Source organism: Tympanuchus pallidicinctus, unplaced genomic scaffold (assembly GCF_026119805.1).
Source record: "Tympanuchus pallidicinctus isolate F22 unplaced genomic scaffold, pur_lepc_1.0 scaffold1, whole genome shotgun sequence".
Taxonomy (NCBI): Eukaryota; Metazoa; Chordata; class Aves; order Galliformes; family Phasianidae; genus Tympanuchus; species Tympanuchus pallidicinctus.
This window is the reverse complement of record NW_026294618.1, coordinates 94,304,479-94,320,313: the sequence shown is the minus strand read 5'-3', so window position 1 is coordinate 94,320,313 and position 15,835 is coordinate 94,304,479. Positions and strand designations below refer to the sequence as shown.

Sequence of the window (15,835 nt, the reverse complement as noted above, 5' to 3'; positions counted from 1 at the left end):
CCCACTACAAAAGAAGAACAGTACTCATGAATTAGTTACTTGAGCCATAGGAAAAGATCAATTTTACTGCCCGTCACCAGGGTCTGGTGACCAGAGAGGAGGCAAAGAGGCACGAAGAAGGGAGCTTAGGAGCTTCCCAGGGGCACGCTGACCAGACCAAGGAAGAAGCAGCCACCTGGCACCTACTGAAGGCCTGCTCCAGGAGAAGCGTCAGGGGATGCAGAGCCAGAGCATCACAAATAGAAGCTATATGCTTGTAAAGGAGAAGCAGGAATAAATCTACTGATCTAACACAGCAATTTAACGAAGACTTAATGAGATCCAAAATGGCAAAGCACATTACTTACTGCACAGAGAGTAGCATTAAGCACTTATCCAAGAAGCTTTCATGTGGAATCATAAGGTTCAGAGTTGATCTTCTTGCACACTTTCTCAAAGTAGCAATGTAACTATCTATTTGGTATCTAAATTGAACATTTGCAAAATGCCTTTTGAAATAGGATATTATCGTAATAATTCTTATCCTCTCTGGTTACAGCAGTGTTACAGTCGGTATTACAGCTGGAAAGGCTATCACAGTGAAAACAGAAAAAGAAACAAACAAGGAAGGAATGCTCACCTCTATTGGAAGATGTAGGTTCACAGAAAAGACTCCACAGAAGAAGGATCTCTTGCTAGAGATCCTTCCCCAGTGGCAGTCAGCCCTTAAATGGGATCTAAGAGAGGTGCAGCCAGGCTCCACTCCTGCTCACACAGCTGAGTTGCCTTCACCTGTGCTCCCAGGGCTGACCAGTCCTTTCCCCAGGTGCTCAATCAGTGGTTCAGGCCATAACTCAACAGTTCCATACCAACAAACAATGAAAATCAGCAGTACGTTTTCAAAGGACTCACAGCGTAAATTCCAGTTATCACGGGGTTTTCTGTTGAGAATATGCTGTCAAAAGGAAAACAAGACCTATAGCATACAGAGCAACTATTTTGATTTTGACAGAGAATGATCGGCAGCCATTCCCTGTTAGCTAGTTCTTTAAACCAGAAGTTACAGAGAATATTTGTATCCAGATTTGTATTCTCTCCCAGATGCCTGCTGGGAAATTCAAATTTTCAATTTCAATAAAAAGACCAATGCAATGTTCCTCAGACTTCTCTCACACCGAAACACTACCAGGTGTTTGCAGAAATCATACCAAGGATATTTAATGTACTTTCATGTGTGTATTTGTTGTGAAGGCAGAATTGCATGCTAAAGTATGAGCAGCTTGTAAGTGTACAGAAGCTGTAAAAAACACATCAAACTGTAAATAACCAAAGCCACGCTAGAATGAGGTGGATCCTGTGCCTTGAAGTCTGTAACACTGACTGACCCTCGTTTGGCATCTTCATAATTTTCACAGCACTCTGAGGTTCCACACTGATGATAATGTTTTTCACCTGACCTCACATCACAATACAGTGCAAGGCAAAGAAAGCAGCACCAGCACGGGTGAAAACGGAAAAGAATCTGTAAGACTCCATCAGCATCTGCGAAGCATTATCACCAGAACAAACAGCTGCAGGCCATTTGATTTTGGGGTTCTCCCCAAAATATCCAGGCTCTACCTGCAGGTCTTTGGCCCGAGGGCAGTCAGCATACAGCTGGAGATCAGTCACTGCAGGGTCCCTGGAAGAAGAGCTGCTTTATTATAATTAGCAAAAACTGTCCACAGACCTCTTTGATGATCATCTTCTGACTTTAGCCCATAAATCACATGAAAGCGAACACCGGTAAAACTCCCTGCTTTGTGAATCAGGACAGGAAAATGAAGACTGTAAGTCTAAATCTGTAGAAAAGGGAACAACAAGCAGAAACTTATCATTCATAACTTTGTCCCTGAATGTTTATATGAAATAAACATGCTTTTTTGTTAATCAGGTCATTTTCAGCATTTTGGGGGGGAGGGAGAGGAAAAAAACAAACAATATACCTTCCAACTAAGATGTTAATCTATTTCACAAACAGCCAACAAAAACTCACCACGGCACTAGAAACCAAGCAAGCCCCCAAACCACAGGAAAGTTTTTTGCTTACAGCTTGCTATAAGCAAGAAGAAAAAAATGGAACAGATAGTGAGTATCTAAGTCACATAATATAACATCACAAATACTTCTCAAGGGAGGCAAGCTCCAGCTTTGTTTAAACAGAGAGAAAGTGATGGCTGTCAGCCAGAGCAGTGGGGACCTGCTGCTTGGCTCCCTGCGTTCCCTGAATGAATAGACCATGTGGTCTCCTTGTGCTTCTCCAATCAGCTATTATCAGTGAGTTGACCTCAAAATCTTTTAAGGAGCTGTACAGCAAGCATCCTGCTCATGGCAGGGGGCTTGGGAAGATGATAGGACTAAGACAGCCCTAGAGATTGCACTTTATAAAACCTACACAACCTCTACCTCTACAACCTCTGAAACATATTCCTCCTCACAGACATTTGTATTCTCTGCCTCAGTTTGGCAACTCCCTTGACTTTTAATACCTGAAGGAGAATAACTTCACAGCCTGCCACATCCTGACTCATTTGCTGACAGCTTCCAAAAGCTGTTCTGCCCCTGATTAACTTGACATGAATACAAACAGTTGCACAATGCACCATACGGAGCATCTGCCGACAGATTTTCACAATCACCATGAAAGATCAAAAGGACTTACTGCATTGCAAAGAGCAAACATTTTAGGGCAGCAACCTGACTTCCAAGCTTCCAAACGACAGATGAATGAGTTGCACTAAGAGGTATTACTTTTGCTGTGTCATTCATGCCACACGTTGCAGTATCTTAGGGATGCAATATACAAAGACCAACAGGCACTCAGCTAGCATCATTTGTTTAATAAAGTCTTTTCTGTATTTAAAAAAGTTTACAAGACAGATGTGTTTCGCATGATAAACAACTAGCGCCTGATCTTCCCTTTTAATAACTTAATCCATGCAGAAAGACTAGACTGCCTAACTTGGTGATACACAGCAATTGAACAATATGCCAAAATATACACAGACCTTCATGCTGAGATGGAAACAGATAGCACATGACATCATAGAGCTGCAATCAAAGTACAAGCTTGCTCGAATGACTTTTAGAATTCAAGTGTAAGTTTAAGGAAAAACCCTGATTTATTTTTGAAATGTAGCTTATGTACCAAGAGTGAATGTTCTGCTACAATCTGCCTACAGCCATCCTTCATTCGGCAGTCATGTGAAAACACATACACAGAAATGTTACAAGTCCTTTTTACTACTGATACTACACATTAACAACTGAATCTGATAGCATTGCTTTGGTTGTTTCAATACAGAATGATGTAATTTTCTATTGTCTTAGCTCTGCTTTTCCATTTTTATCCAAAGTCCTCAAAGAGTGGTGCTGAGGTGAATGTCTTTTAGGTCTCTCCTCAAGGATCCAGTGCAGCTTTTGTGTGAGAAACTGTGGAAGGCAAAAAACAGAAACATGACTGAAGACTCAGCATAAAAGTACAGGATTCCTTCTACCTACATAGAGAAAAGTATCTTGATTCACTGTCACAGCACATAATTTAATGCTATGTTATAACATTTTAGGAATGTTCAGCAATCTGGATTTTCAAATGCTATTGGAAAACTCAGCCAGATTAGAGTGCTCTAGAGTGCAAATCCCTGCCCTCTAAAATGTTCCTCTATCAACATAAAACCCAGAAACAGGAGGTGAAAGCTTGTATTCCTGTAGCACAGCTGTAAGGCCAACAGCTGCTGAGAAACAGTACATTTTTGCTTAATTTCTTAAGAAAATTTTCTCCTTTCCAGTGTGACTATCATCTCCACTATTGAAACAGGTGCATCGAGCATAAAGCCCAAGAGAGCCCAAGAGAGAACTCATGTGATTTCAGTTATGGTATTTACATGACTATCCAGTATTATCTGCCATCTAATGAACGGAACCATTTCACACCACTCTTTAAGCTGTTCTCCATGAGGCCAGAGGAAAAAACAAAAAAAAAATTGTGGATTTGAAAGTTTCTTTGATTCTTCTTCCAGATCAATCCAAAACAACAGTGTATTTCCAGAAATCTACTCAACTTGCCCTATTCAAATTAATTCAAATTACTATCGTACAGGTAATAATATGGACTTCTACAAAGCAGACATCACGCCTCAGTCTTACCACTCCAGAAGTTTGAAAAGAGGGGAGAGGGGAGGGGAGAGGAAAGATCTGAGTGATGTGTGATACTGAAGAGTATAAAACATATGCACCCTAGGGATAGGAAAATGAGGGAAAGGCTAGATCTAAACTTTGCAATGTTGTTCCCACTTAAACTGCCAAGTGAGGGCTCCATTGTGCAGATGAGGGAAATAATGCTTTCCTGGGTTCTTGGAAGCTCAAAATCAGCAACACAGCACATTTATTTAGGAAAAACAAAGATAAAAATAATTAAGAAAAGGAAAGCTGCAGCTTCCAGTTCTGGCCTATTTCCAATTTTCCACCTTCATTATTGGAGATTATTTATTTATTAGGGTATTACAAATAGTGGAGGCTGTTCCACAACGACCAGGCTGTTAGGTGTAGACAAAAGAAATCATGCATCTCAGCTCTGAAGGATACAAAGTAGGATTCTAAGTTAAGTTACTGCTGTGCTGTAAGACCAACATTTAGAATTGCGGCCTCAGCCTGAAAACAGTCGCAGCTGGGCCAGACTCAGGATGCACACTTCCAGCCAAACACACAGCTGGGAAGCAGTTTTCACCCACATCTCCATTCTGGCAGGTCAACTGCAGATCAAAAAGGAGGTTACCCACCAGTAACATTATTGGGATTCCACCTTTCAACACTTCTAATGCAACTCCCAGCAGAATCCAGGTACTGCTTCAGTAAAGCACTCAGGGTTTGAGACTGCCAAATGGGAGGACAAGACTTCACAGGAATGAAAAAGCCATACCTGAGGCCTGCTTTGGATGAGCTACGGCTCTCTTTCCGAAGACACATCTCCTTCAGCTCCACTGCTTGCACTGGGGTCATCTTTGTTACGGGGAGCATTTCTTTCTCTACTTGATTCAGAGGGTACCTTGGTTCTGGTCTTCTCTTTTCTTTGTTGTTGCTTTTCAAGCTTTGCCAGCTACTCACAAAGCAAGATCAGTGAGGAAACACTTCTGAAATAATCTGATTTCAGAAGACAGTATTTCTAAAAAACTGTAAATGAGCATTTGCAGCACACTTGTATCTCAATTCATAATACGTATGCATGGATCAGCAAGACAGAAAAGGAAAAACAATAAAAAACAAGAAACAAAGAAACAACCCAACAAAGCGTGGATTGCCAGATATTTGGAGAAAACAGTGAACTACCATGCAACAACATGATCACCTCCCTAAGAGAATTGACTTCCCTCTGCTTTCCAGAGCTTCTTTCCTGCTCACCAGAACATGCCAACATGAGAAAGAATAAAATACAAGGACCAAAAGGGGGAGCTGAATTCCACCAAGCTCCTGATGTGTCTGGGTGGCAGTTTTGAAGTTGCCAGGTTTCTAATAACAGAATAGCTCAAGTTCACTCACCCAGTACACAAGAACAGAAAAAGAGATATCCAAATCTTAGCATTACACAGGACATAGAGTAACCATTTCAGATCAGCTTGGACAAAACCTTCAGCTAGCACTGCCTTGCTACCTCCCTTATTAATGTTTTCAGTGCTCCCGGTAGAGTCAAACTAAGCTGGTATTATTTTTACATCTCTCCCATTTTTCAGAGAAGCAGGCTACAGTAAGCTTTGGGGACACTACAAACTGAGAGTCACTTACATCACTATGGACACACTGTGCAGTTCATCAGTTTGGTTAATTTCCATCATTTTTCTGATTTTCTCAAGTGCTTCCATGACAATTCCCCCAAGATAAATCATACTAGTCATAGAATCAATTCAGTTAAGTATGTGTGCTGATTATGAATTAGACTGGCTTGTGGAAGATACATAAGGTGTAAACCTGAGCTGTGAGTCAATATGAGCTTTGAGGACAGAACGAGGAGCCTCAAGAGGATGAACAGCATCCCCTTGTATCTTATCCCACATACACACCATCCTTACACACCTGTACACATGTACTTCCAAGCTGACACGGAATATCTTTAATTAGTTTCATCAGTAATTACAGAGTACCCCCCAGCACAAAGCCAAATCAGTCAAACCTAGAAGCAGTTCTTGCAGTGTGTACCCCATACTTTCACTGCAGCACCAGGCTGCTAGCAGTGATCTTTACTAACAGTGGTGCAGAAAATGATGTCTGAGTAGCATGTTGGTCTGTAATTTATCTCCATATTAAATTTCATAGTTTCTGTAAACTACATGATTACTAATTAACATAGAAATCCACTCTTCTCTAAATAGTATCCTTCTCTCTCTTATTAATGGAAAGAAAAAAAAAACAAAAAGCCTCGTGTTATGGGACACAAACCCACATACATGATATATATTTGTTCTTACATATTACAGAGAGGCAGAAAGGGCTCAATATATGACAGCTTTACCAACAGCATGCCAGTATCGATAACATGCATTACCAATTCAAACATGCCTACGCTGGCCATCTTCCAAGATGGTGTTGAGGGCAAACAGCACAACTTCCGAAATATATGCAGTTATATATGTACATATTTTCTTATGCACAAAGCGACCGTACGCTCTGCTGAAATCTCTGTAGTATTCATATTCTAGAGTAAAGAGTAAGCAACAGATTGTCTCTAAGGTTGCTACAAGAGACCTCAGAAATTACATAGCCCTGTAATTAGTTTAGCAGGACAAGGGGAAATGGCTTTAAGTTGAGGGAGGGAAGATTTAGGTTGGATGTCAGGAGGAAGTTCTTTACTGTGAGAGTGGTGAGGTGCTGGAACAGGCTGCCCAGAGAGGTCGTGGATGCCCCGTCCCTGGAGGTGTTCAAGGACAGGTTGGATGGGGCCCTGGGCAGCCTGGTCTAGTATCAAATGGGGAAGTTGGTGGCCCTGCATGTGGCAGGGGGGGCTGGAGATTCGTGATCCTTGAGGTCCCTTCCAACCCTGGCCATTCTGTGATTCTGTGATAGTTTGAGAACAACGCAGTGCAGAAACACAGATGGCAAACAGAACAGCAGATGTTCAGACGTAAATCCAGATCTGTGCCCTGTAGGATCCCCAAGGCTCTAGGCATGACTACTCAATCTCTCCCTCAGAGGGCAACATCTTTAACAGTAGAAGAGAAAAACAGGAGCTGTAATAACCTTGAATACTTAGGACAACACCCACGTGGGCATGAGCTGACCAAAGAAAAATGACACAAGTTCATTTATACGAGAGAGGAAGATCATTTGATAAGCTGTATTAATCCTTGTCTTATTATGAATGGAATTTAATGCCTTCTGTTAAACTATAACAAAGGTAAAATTCCTAAGTGTAGTTTCATCCATCTGAAACTCAAATAATACTGAAATGAATAAAGATTCGTGCACATCTCCATGTGTGTTCTCCACTGTGTCCATGCAGCACAATCAGTCTGTGCACTACAGTTCAGATTAAATATAAAGATTACTACAGAGATTAAATATACTGTTCTTTGTATTCACAAAATACAGACTCATCTTTATTATGCAGGCAATAAAAGAATTACTCATCCCTTAATTTTTTTCATTTCCTTGCTTATGGAGAGCTTGTGTAATTTAAGAGGACACTGTAAGAGCACTCTGTCAGAAAAGAGCAGACTGCACGCTGAAAAAAACCAGGGCAGCTAACTTTTGGTATTACAATGAAGAAAACTTCAGGCAGGCAACTCCGGTTCAATGTAACCAATGCTTTTCACACAAATACAGAGCATGCTGACACCCATCTCATCTGAAGAACTATCGTGAGCTACTTGTGTCTATTGAGTTGTCGGAATGCAATCAGAGAAAAGCAATCAAGCTGGTGAAGGGACCAGAAAACAGAACACATGAGGAGAGGCTGAGGGAAATGGTTAGTCTAAAGAAGAGGAGCCTGAAGGTACAGCTCATCTCTCTCTACAATTACCTGAAAGGAGGCTGCAGTGAAGATGCTGCTGGTCTCTGTTCTGAGATGATAAGCGATATGATGTGAGGAAACAGCCTTAAGTTGTGCCAGTGGAGGTTTAGAGTGAATATCAGGAAGAATTTTTTCAGGGAAAGACTGGTTAAGTAATGGAATGGGCTGTGCAGAAAGGTAGTGGAGTACCCATCCCAGGGGATATTTAAGCAATATGTGGAGATGGCACTTATGGACATGGTTTAGTGATGGATTTCATAGCGTTAAGTGACAGTAGGCTTGACAGTCTCTATTGTCCTTCCCAACCTAAATGATTCTGTGATTCTATGTGCAGTGTAGCTATGTCTGCAGAAGCAATGAAAAGTTCAACACTGTAACATAAGATCAGACATCTTCTATCTTGAGCTTTGACATGCAGTTACACTAAAGACAAAAAATGCGCACAGGATTAGAATTAGCAGTTCTCACCCTCCTATGACAGTCTTAACTGCAGACATAGCAGGACTAACGTGGAAAACAATTTCATATGTAACCCTGCAAATGCTGACCCTTTTATCTAAAAAACACCAATCAAGATCAGTTGTTCAGAAACTGCTTGCCCCCTGCCAGCAGTCAGTACCTGTGCTACCCTTCTATGGGGATCAGTATCTCGTCTGACCCAAATTCTGTATTTCTGAAGCATGGAAACGTCTTGGAATATTTCAAGTGCTTGAGATTATATTCCTTGTGACAATACACAAAATGCAAGAGTCCTCAGAGCATAGAAAGTACCTTTTCTTTCCTGCCCCTGGACCATGGATATTTTACACTGCTGAGACACTGCCAATAAACATAAACAAATTTCAAACTATGTCGACACTGCTCTGCTCTGAATGAATTGCCCAAAACACAGAATAATAGTTTTAACAGAGGTGAACGTTTACATTAGATTGACAGCTCTTAAGCTCAAAGTAGAGCTTTCTTCTCTGCCATCCAGATTTTTACACGCTATTTCCTGGGCAAATCAGCAGCAGCTCAGTTCCTCTGAGAGGGGACGTGAGTGCTTATATCCACATGCAGCTGTTAATCCACATACAGAGCTGCTGCTGCTAACTATGTACAGCTTGGGCTGATAACGCTCTGTGCTAAGCTGTGAGATTTCAGACAGACAGGGAACAGGTGAGTTCCTCCTCTAGGCAAAACATCACAAAAGGATGCAGAATAGAATTTGAAGGTAAAACAAAGCCAACTCCAAAGCAAGTTACTTCAGCCACTATGCAATTATTTTACTTTTCAGAGGCTGCATAGAAAGCATAAAATCCTCATGTCCAAGGGAAGCTGTACTGCTTCATAACAGGAATGCTTCCCTGGGATAATGCAATGGTTTCACATATTTGTGTCACATAAAGGCAGACGTACACCTCTGCAGTGAAGGCATAACCTGGACACCCACTTCTTGCAGACAGTCTCCCTGGTTTACTTACCTGTTTAGGGTCAACAGCAGCAGCTGGGGACTCCAGTTCTATTGTTACAGGCCCATCATTCTGGATGTGTACCTGCATGTAGGCACCAAACTTGCCATCTGAAGAGGGAAGAAAAGGAAGTGGTGAAAGAATAGCATTTACCAAAATCCTTCCCAAATGTGCTACTGGAGGAAAGGAAGAGGAAAGACAGAGGAAATAACAGCCAACTAATAAAGTGCAAAAAAAAAAACACTAAAAAAAGTCTCCATGCACTTAGCTCTGTGCTCTGATCCAGTGACAATAAATGCACAGCTAAGTACAAAGATGTCCACATGCTCACAAAACAGAATTACCTGCAGATAATCAAGGTGCTCACAGTTTAGGATAGGCAGGATAGCTCTCTCATGTAGGAGCTAAAATTGTAAAGGATGTAGCAGATAAGTCTAGGGCTCTAGTCCAGCTAGCCAGGCTGATGGTTTGAAGAAATCTTATATATGGACAAAGGACTGAAAAAAGAAAGAAGCTTTTGAAACACTTGACATTGACTACTCTGGAACAGGGAACACTGGTTTGCAGGTTGATCCCAATCTGACAGAGCAACTCCTGCGTTCCTGTCTGCAATGTAGGCTTTGTCAGAATTTGGTAACATGGGGAGATGTTCCAGACCCAACCCTGTCCTGTAAGTCTGCCAGAAGTTTGGTATTTACTTAAAAGTAAAAAGGAAGAAGGCTTGTTTGGGCCATATCCAAACAGATCTACTACTCAACTGCTTTTCCAAAGGCTGCATGCCACAAGTCACTGTGACCCAGAGAGACAAGCTTTGGGCAAAGCCAAGCACTGCAGCACCACAGAACAGATTGCTGGCAGCCCAGCAACTGAGGAAAAGGTTCCTGGGCCTTTGGCTCATTATTCATCAAAAAGATTAAAAAGCTACCGTCAAAATACAAGATGTTTGAAAGCATATCAGAAACAGAGTCTCCAAGTCTCAAGAAGAAAGATGTAAATATTTAGAGATAAGTCCATTTTTATGGCCCTCTTTTTGGTGAAAGCAGTCTCATGCTTGCTTTTAACTTTACCTGGACATAAATGTCCAAATCGACCAAATCTTAGCAGAGCAAATCTTATTCCCACTGACTTCTCAGGAAAGTTAAAATTCAAAAAGCACTTGGTCTAATGAATTCAGAGCATAAGCTGTATGGTACGGACCAAAAGGGATGCATAGAATGGGTATGAGAAGTGCATTCCTTCTCACCAACAAATGTTAACTGGAGGAATACACCAAGCCATTGGAAGGCTGACACCAGACAAGCATCTGACACATGCCTCTCACTGTGCCTCATTGGAAAGCACTGCTTAATAAGGCTGGGTACCTGGGATAATTATCTGTCACCAATAGTCAAAGTGAAGCTGAATACCCAAAGCTTTCTCTAGCTGGTTTTCTTCCTCCCAGTTTTTCCACTTCAGTCTGTTAATAATCCATTTAAACACACACACTTCTAGATTCTTGTCTTTTGGACAACTGTACCAAAAATTTAAGTTTAAATCTGCAAATGGCCAGAAACCAAAGAGAAAAGATTAAGGGTGGATAAAGAACAAAAGGACAGGGAAGCCAGGTGTTTTCTGGTGAAGAAAAAACTGCTGCAGAAATGGTACACATTTGAGAAAAGATAGTCTAAATGAAATGCTGTTTTCAAGTACCACATTACAGTTCCCACTATCATCATTATCACTTATCAAAATGTAAAAATAAAGTGCCAGATTGAGATGCACTGCTCACCACACAGTGGCGATGCCTTCGAGCCTGCCTAACAACCTAAGTCTCAGAAGAAATGTTCTGGGTTACTCTAGAGCAAAGATATCCAGCCTTTGAGCAAGCCTGGCATCACAGCTTATTCTCACAGTCACAGCCTCTCTGGGTTACAGCATCATTCCTGTTGAACAATTGCTGACATGAGAACATCTAAACGTCCAGGCGTTCCGGAGGAATGCCAGGAACTGGTGTGGCTAGAGGAAGGCCAGATGGATCACCTAACATCCCCTCACTTACTGCTGCATAAAGACACCTCCTTTGCAGCACAGACAGAAACTCACCAAACAAAGCAGCGATCACAGAAAAGCACGCACACACAAAGTCCACTGGTCACAGCAAGGACATTACCAACCTCTTGCCCTTACCTTTAATAAGCTCTGGTTTGTAGGCTTTTCTTAGCTGCTCTAGGAAGTTGTTATAAAAACTCTCCGCCTGCTCTGTGGGCATTGCCATGTGGTAGTCAGGTTTGTTTCCCTTAAGGATGCACTGGAGAGTGAATTGGCTCACACACAACACTTCGTACTGTTTATCCATCACACTTTTGGACCAGTGCTTCCCACTTTCATCTTCAAACACTCGCAAGTTTAAGATCTTCCGAACCCTGGGAGAAGAAAAAGACTTCTGAAGTTTCTCAGTTGACCCATTAAGGATCAACAGGTGCAGGTAATACCTGCCACACTGGAAGAGATAAAACGGATGGCAGACACACATTAATTCTGCCACCACATAACACATTTCCCTCGTCCCTTCCTTCCTAAATCACAGACATCTCACATTAGGCAGAGCCATAGCTAGCCATTGGTTGTACTTCATGTTTTTATAGAGCACAAGACCAGGACGCAACAACTGCACATGACAGAGTGTCATAAAGATGGTGCAGTAAGTAAAAAAGCTTACTCTTCACTCTCTGATTTTATATGTCACAACATTACTTAACGTGCACAGATTTGGAAATTTTAACCCTCCTACTGCACTGTCAAATCACACTCAGCATGATTGAAATGAAATGAGATAATCTTAAATGATATTTGTTTCCAAACACGATTCACATCTCCTCCTCCGTCTCCTCCTCGCACGCTTCCCAGACCGACCCCACAACCCAGATGACAACAGCACTTTTTCATCAGGATGACAAGGAAGGCAGTCAGCAGTGCAGAACTACAGGTGGCAGCAAAGCAGGGACTGGAACTTGTCCTTAGGGCTGGTTCCTTAGGGCTGGAGGTAGCGCTGGAAGTGACTGGCTTGAACTAAGACAACAAGGATCAGGGGACTTTCACAAATGCAGTCTTGCAACCTCACCTATGGTTCAACTCTGATACCATGAGTGTATGCATGTCACTCTCCATTCTTCTGTTTACTCTTTTAGCTTCACATCTTCAGCACCTACCAACAATTAAGTGCAACGAGTGCAAAGCAATTCAATTGCAGCCATGAGCCAGATCTTTTACGCTGCACCAGAAGTGAGGCACTTCGCATAAAACAAAGCTGCGACTTTACTATGAGCCAGCTTCAGGCTTTTCCATCATTAAGGTACAGTCAAATTATATACATATATATCCTTGCCCATTTTTGCATGCCAAAGACAAACAGAAATGAAGTAAGTGGATGGTTAAAAGTTTTGAAAGGCCTGGTACACAGAATTCATTCATCATCACTGCTGTGTTTTAATGACAAAGTTGTCTGCTGTTTCATTACTGAAGTTTCCTTTGATAGCATGAGAGACTGCTTAAGCAGATTTCTTCTTATTTGTTGTTTTCAGGTATCAGGTTCCCATCCTTTCTGTGTCAGCTTTCCAAACATCCTGGTGCTGTGAGCACAGTTGTTATTGATCACACCCTCGTAATGTTCAGAAGCATCTTTCATATGACAAAGTAGTAATGAGAAACAAGAGAGCCAATGTTACACACTGAAGAGACAAAAAGTAAGACAAGGCATGGGAGATCATCTTAATAAAAGTGTCTTCAGCTTTGCTACCATTTTCTACAAGTTTCACATGTGAGATCCCTACAGACCTTTAATTCGCACCCTCACTCTTCCACATCAAGGAGAAGTTTCACCCTCATTCACATTCTTGTCATTCACTGCTTGAAGGAGCACGTCCTCTTTTTGAATAGGTCTTTGTCTCTACTACCTGTTTCTTCTTTGCCTTCGTAAGAATTGAGATCAGTCCCTGAACGATAAAAAGCCTGAAGAAATAGAACAACTGCCTGGAGAGCTCTCCCCTGCACGTGTTTGGTGGTAGAACTGCAACACTTTGTGGCCACAGAAAGGATGGCAGAGTCAGACCTCTAGGCTGCCCAAATTATCTTTATAGAAAAGTAACTGATGAGATTACCCAGTCTTTCGGAAGAACAGAACTTCTCACATGCAACCTAATGTGAGAAGTCCAAGGTTTCTGATATATCTCAAACATGAAGAGTGAAGGCCTTTAGGGTAAACTCTTATAGAAAAAGGGCAGATATTCAAATAACAGAGATCAGAAATAAGAACAATGTGTTGATTCTTCCTCCTTGAGACTTTTTGTGATAAAAACCACATAGGAAATAGAAAACTGCTTTTATCAATGGGGCATAGAAAGCAAACTCTAATTAAATATTAGCTCCCCAAGTAAAATCCGAATAGGAATTAACGCAGGCTAATTCCTGCATATTCCAACAGAAAGAGTGCCTCATTTCCCTAGCTACAGAATAGGTATCACCAAATCAAAAATGCTCAGGCAAAAGAAGAGAAAGTGAAAGGAAATATGTGACTTACATGTGCTCCAGCTCTCTTTGCGTATCTTCTAAAGAAATGCCCAGCAGCACACAGAGGCCTCGTCCTATTGAACTTATCTGTTCACCACCCACTGGGAAAGGGGAGGAAAAAAAAGTAAGACGAAATCATAGAATCACAAGATCAGAGCACCATCCAGCAGCCTGACCTTGAATGTTTCCAAGGACGGGGCATCCACCTCCTCTCTGGGCAACCCGTGCCAATGCCTCACCATTCTTACTAGAACAGCTTCTTACTTACATCAAACATAAATCTCCCCTTTCAGTTTGAAACCATTCCCCTTGTCCTATCACAACAGATCCTACTAAAGAGTCTGTTCCCTTCTTTCTTACAGCCCTCCTCTGGATATTGAAAGGCCACACTCAGGTCTCCCCAGAGCCTTGTCTTCTCCAGGCTGAACAGCCCCAACTCTCAGCCTGTCCTCGTAGGAGAGGTGTTCTATTCCTTGGCTCATTTTTGTGGCCCTCCTCTAGATACACTCTAAAAGGTCTACACCTCTCATGTACTGAGGACTCCACATCTGGACACAGCACTCCAGGTGAGGTCTCACAACACAGAGCAGAGGGGCGAGATCACCTTCTTTGCCCTCCTGGCCACGCTTCTTTTGATGTAGCCCACGATACAGTTGGCCTTCTAGGCTGTGGGGGCACAAGCTGGCTCATGTCCAGCTTGCCATCCACCTGTGTCCACAGGTCCCTTTCAGCAAGGCTGTGCTCTATGCATACACCCCCCACTTATACTGATAGTGGGAGTTGCCATGACTCAGTTACAAGACCTTGGTATCTGAGTCTGTTGAACCTCATGGGGTTTACCCGGGCCCCCTGTTGGAGCCTCGGTCCCTCTGGATGGCATCTCATTCCTCAGGCTTGTCAACTACACCACGCAGCTTGGCATCGTGCACAAACTTGCTGAAGGGGCACTGGATCCCACTGCTGATGTCTGATAATGATATTTCAGAGCACCGGTCCCAGCAGTATCCCCTAAGAGACACCACTTGCCACTGATCTCCTCTCCATTGACCACCACTCTCCACATTCGATATGAAGAATTTTGCATACAATTGGACCAGCAGCGCTAAGCACAGCAGCAGCACAACACTCTCCCACCTCAGGAAAAATGACCCGACTGAATTCAGTAAGCATTCTTCATTTCTGTGCCGCACCACCCCCAACAGCTGCGAGAAAGTCACGCCTGTTCGAGCCTCTTACTCCTCATCTGAAATAAGACTTCGATCAACGCCCAGCTCCGTCCCTCCCGCTGAGAACAGAGCTCCTTAACGGAGCTCTGAAAACAGAAGGCAAGAGACCGCAGGAGGCACGGAAAGGCGACTAGGGCAGCGCTGGAAGCACATGCAAGCAGCGCCGGGACACCCGAAAGCCACGCGCCAACCAAGGCGAAGCGAGGGGGGCTCTGAGGGACCGCGCCGAGAGGAGCGCGGATGGGGGCCCGGCCGCGGGGCGGGGGGAAGGAGGCGGGGGCGGGCGGAGCAACGCTTCAGCAACGCTCCGCCCGCCCCCGCCTCCTCTCCCCCCGCCCCTCCGGCTCCGGTGTCCCTGCCGGTGCCGCGCACTGACCTGTGACACTGGCCTGGGCCACCCGCTGGACGATGGCCTTCATGGCGGCGCGGCGCGGGCCCGGCGCGGGGAGGTGGCGGCGCTAGGCGACGGCGGCCGCCCCCTGCTGGCCCGCGCAGCGCAGCGCCCCCTGGCGGATGGGAGGTACCGCCGCAGGGCTGGAGCGGCGGGCCTTCGACGGTGCAGGCGGTGCCTGTAGAGAGGCAGCCTCAATGGAAAC

The 15,835-nt window shown here is 43.4% G+C and overlaps 1 protein-coding gene across 1 annotated transcript; it reads right to left on the bottom strand.

The window, feature by feature from the left end:
* Nucleotides 1-2,843: 2,843 nt before the first annotated feature.
* DTD1 (D-aminoacyl-tRNA deacylase 1) lies at nucleotides 2,844-15,754 on the bottom strand. Its single transcript, XM_052672337.1, has 6 exons — nucleotides 15,616-15,754; nucleotides 14,024-14,114; nucleotides 11,635-11,870; nucleotides 9,481-9,578; nucleotides 4,937-5,113; nucleotides 2,844-3,450 (listed from the first exon to the last, which is right to left on the bottom strand). The coding sequence occupies exons 1-5, from the start codon at nucleotides 15,656-15,658 to the stop codon at nucleotides 4,958-4,960; spliced, it is 624 nt and encodes a 207-aa protein (XP_052528297.1). The 5' UTR covers nucleotides 15,659-15,754; the 3' UTR covers nucleotides 2,844-3,450; nucleotides 4,937-4,957.
* Between the last annotated feature and the right edge of the window lie 81 nt (nucleotides 15,755-15,835).

Coding starts and splice junctions, on each gene's coding strand:
- DTD1 (XM_052672337.1), bottom strand. CDS start 15,658: ATGAAGGCCATCGTCCAGCGGGTGGCCCAGGCCAGTGTCACAG. Junction 11,871..14,023: donor CAAAGAGAGCTGGAGCACAT/GTAAGTCACATA, acceptor TTCTTCTCCCAG/GGTTCGGAAGATCTTAAACT. Junction 9,579..11,634: donor CAAACCAGAGCTTATTAAAG/GTAAGGGCAAGA, acceptor TTCCCTCTTCAG/ATGGCAAGTTTGGTGCCTAC.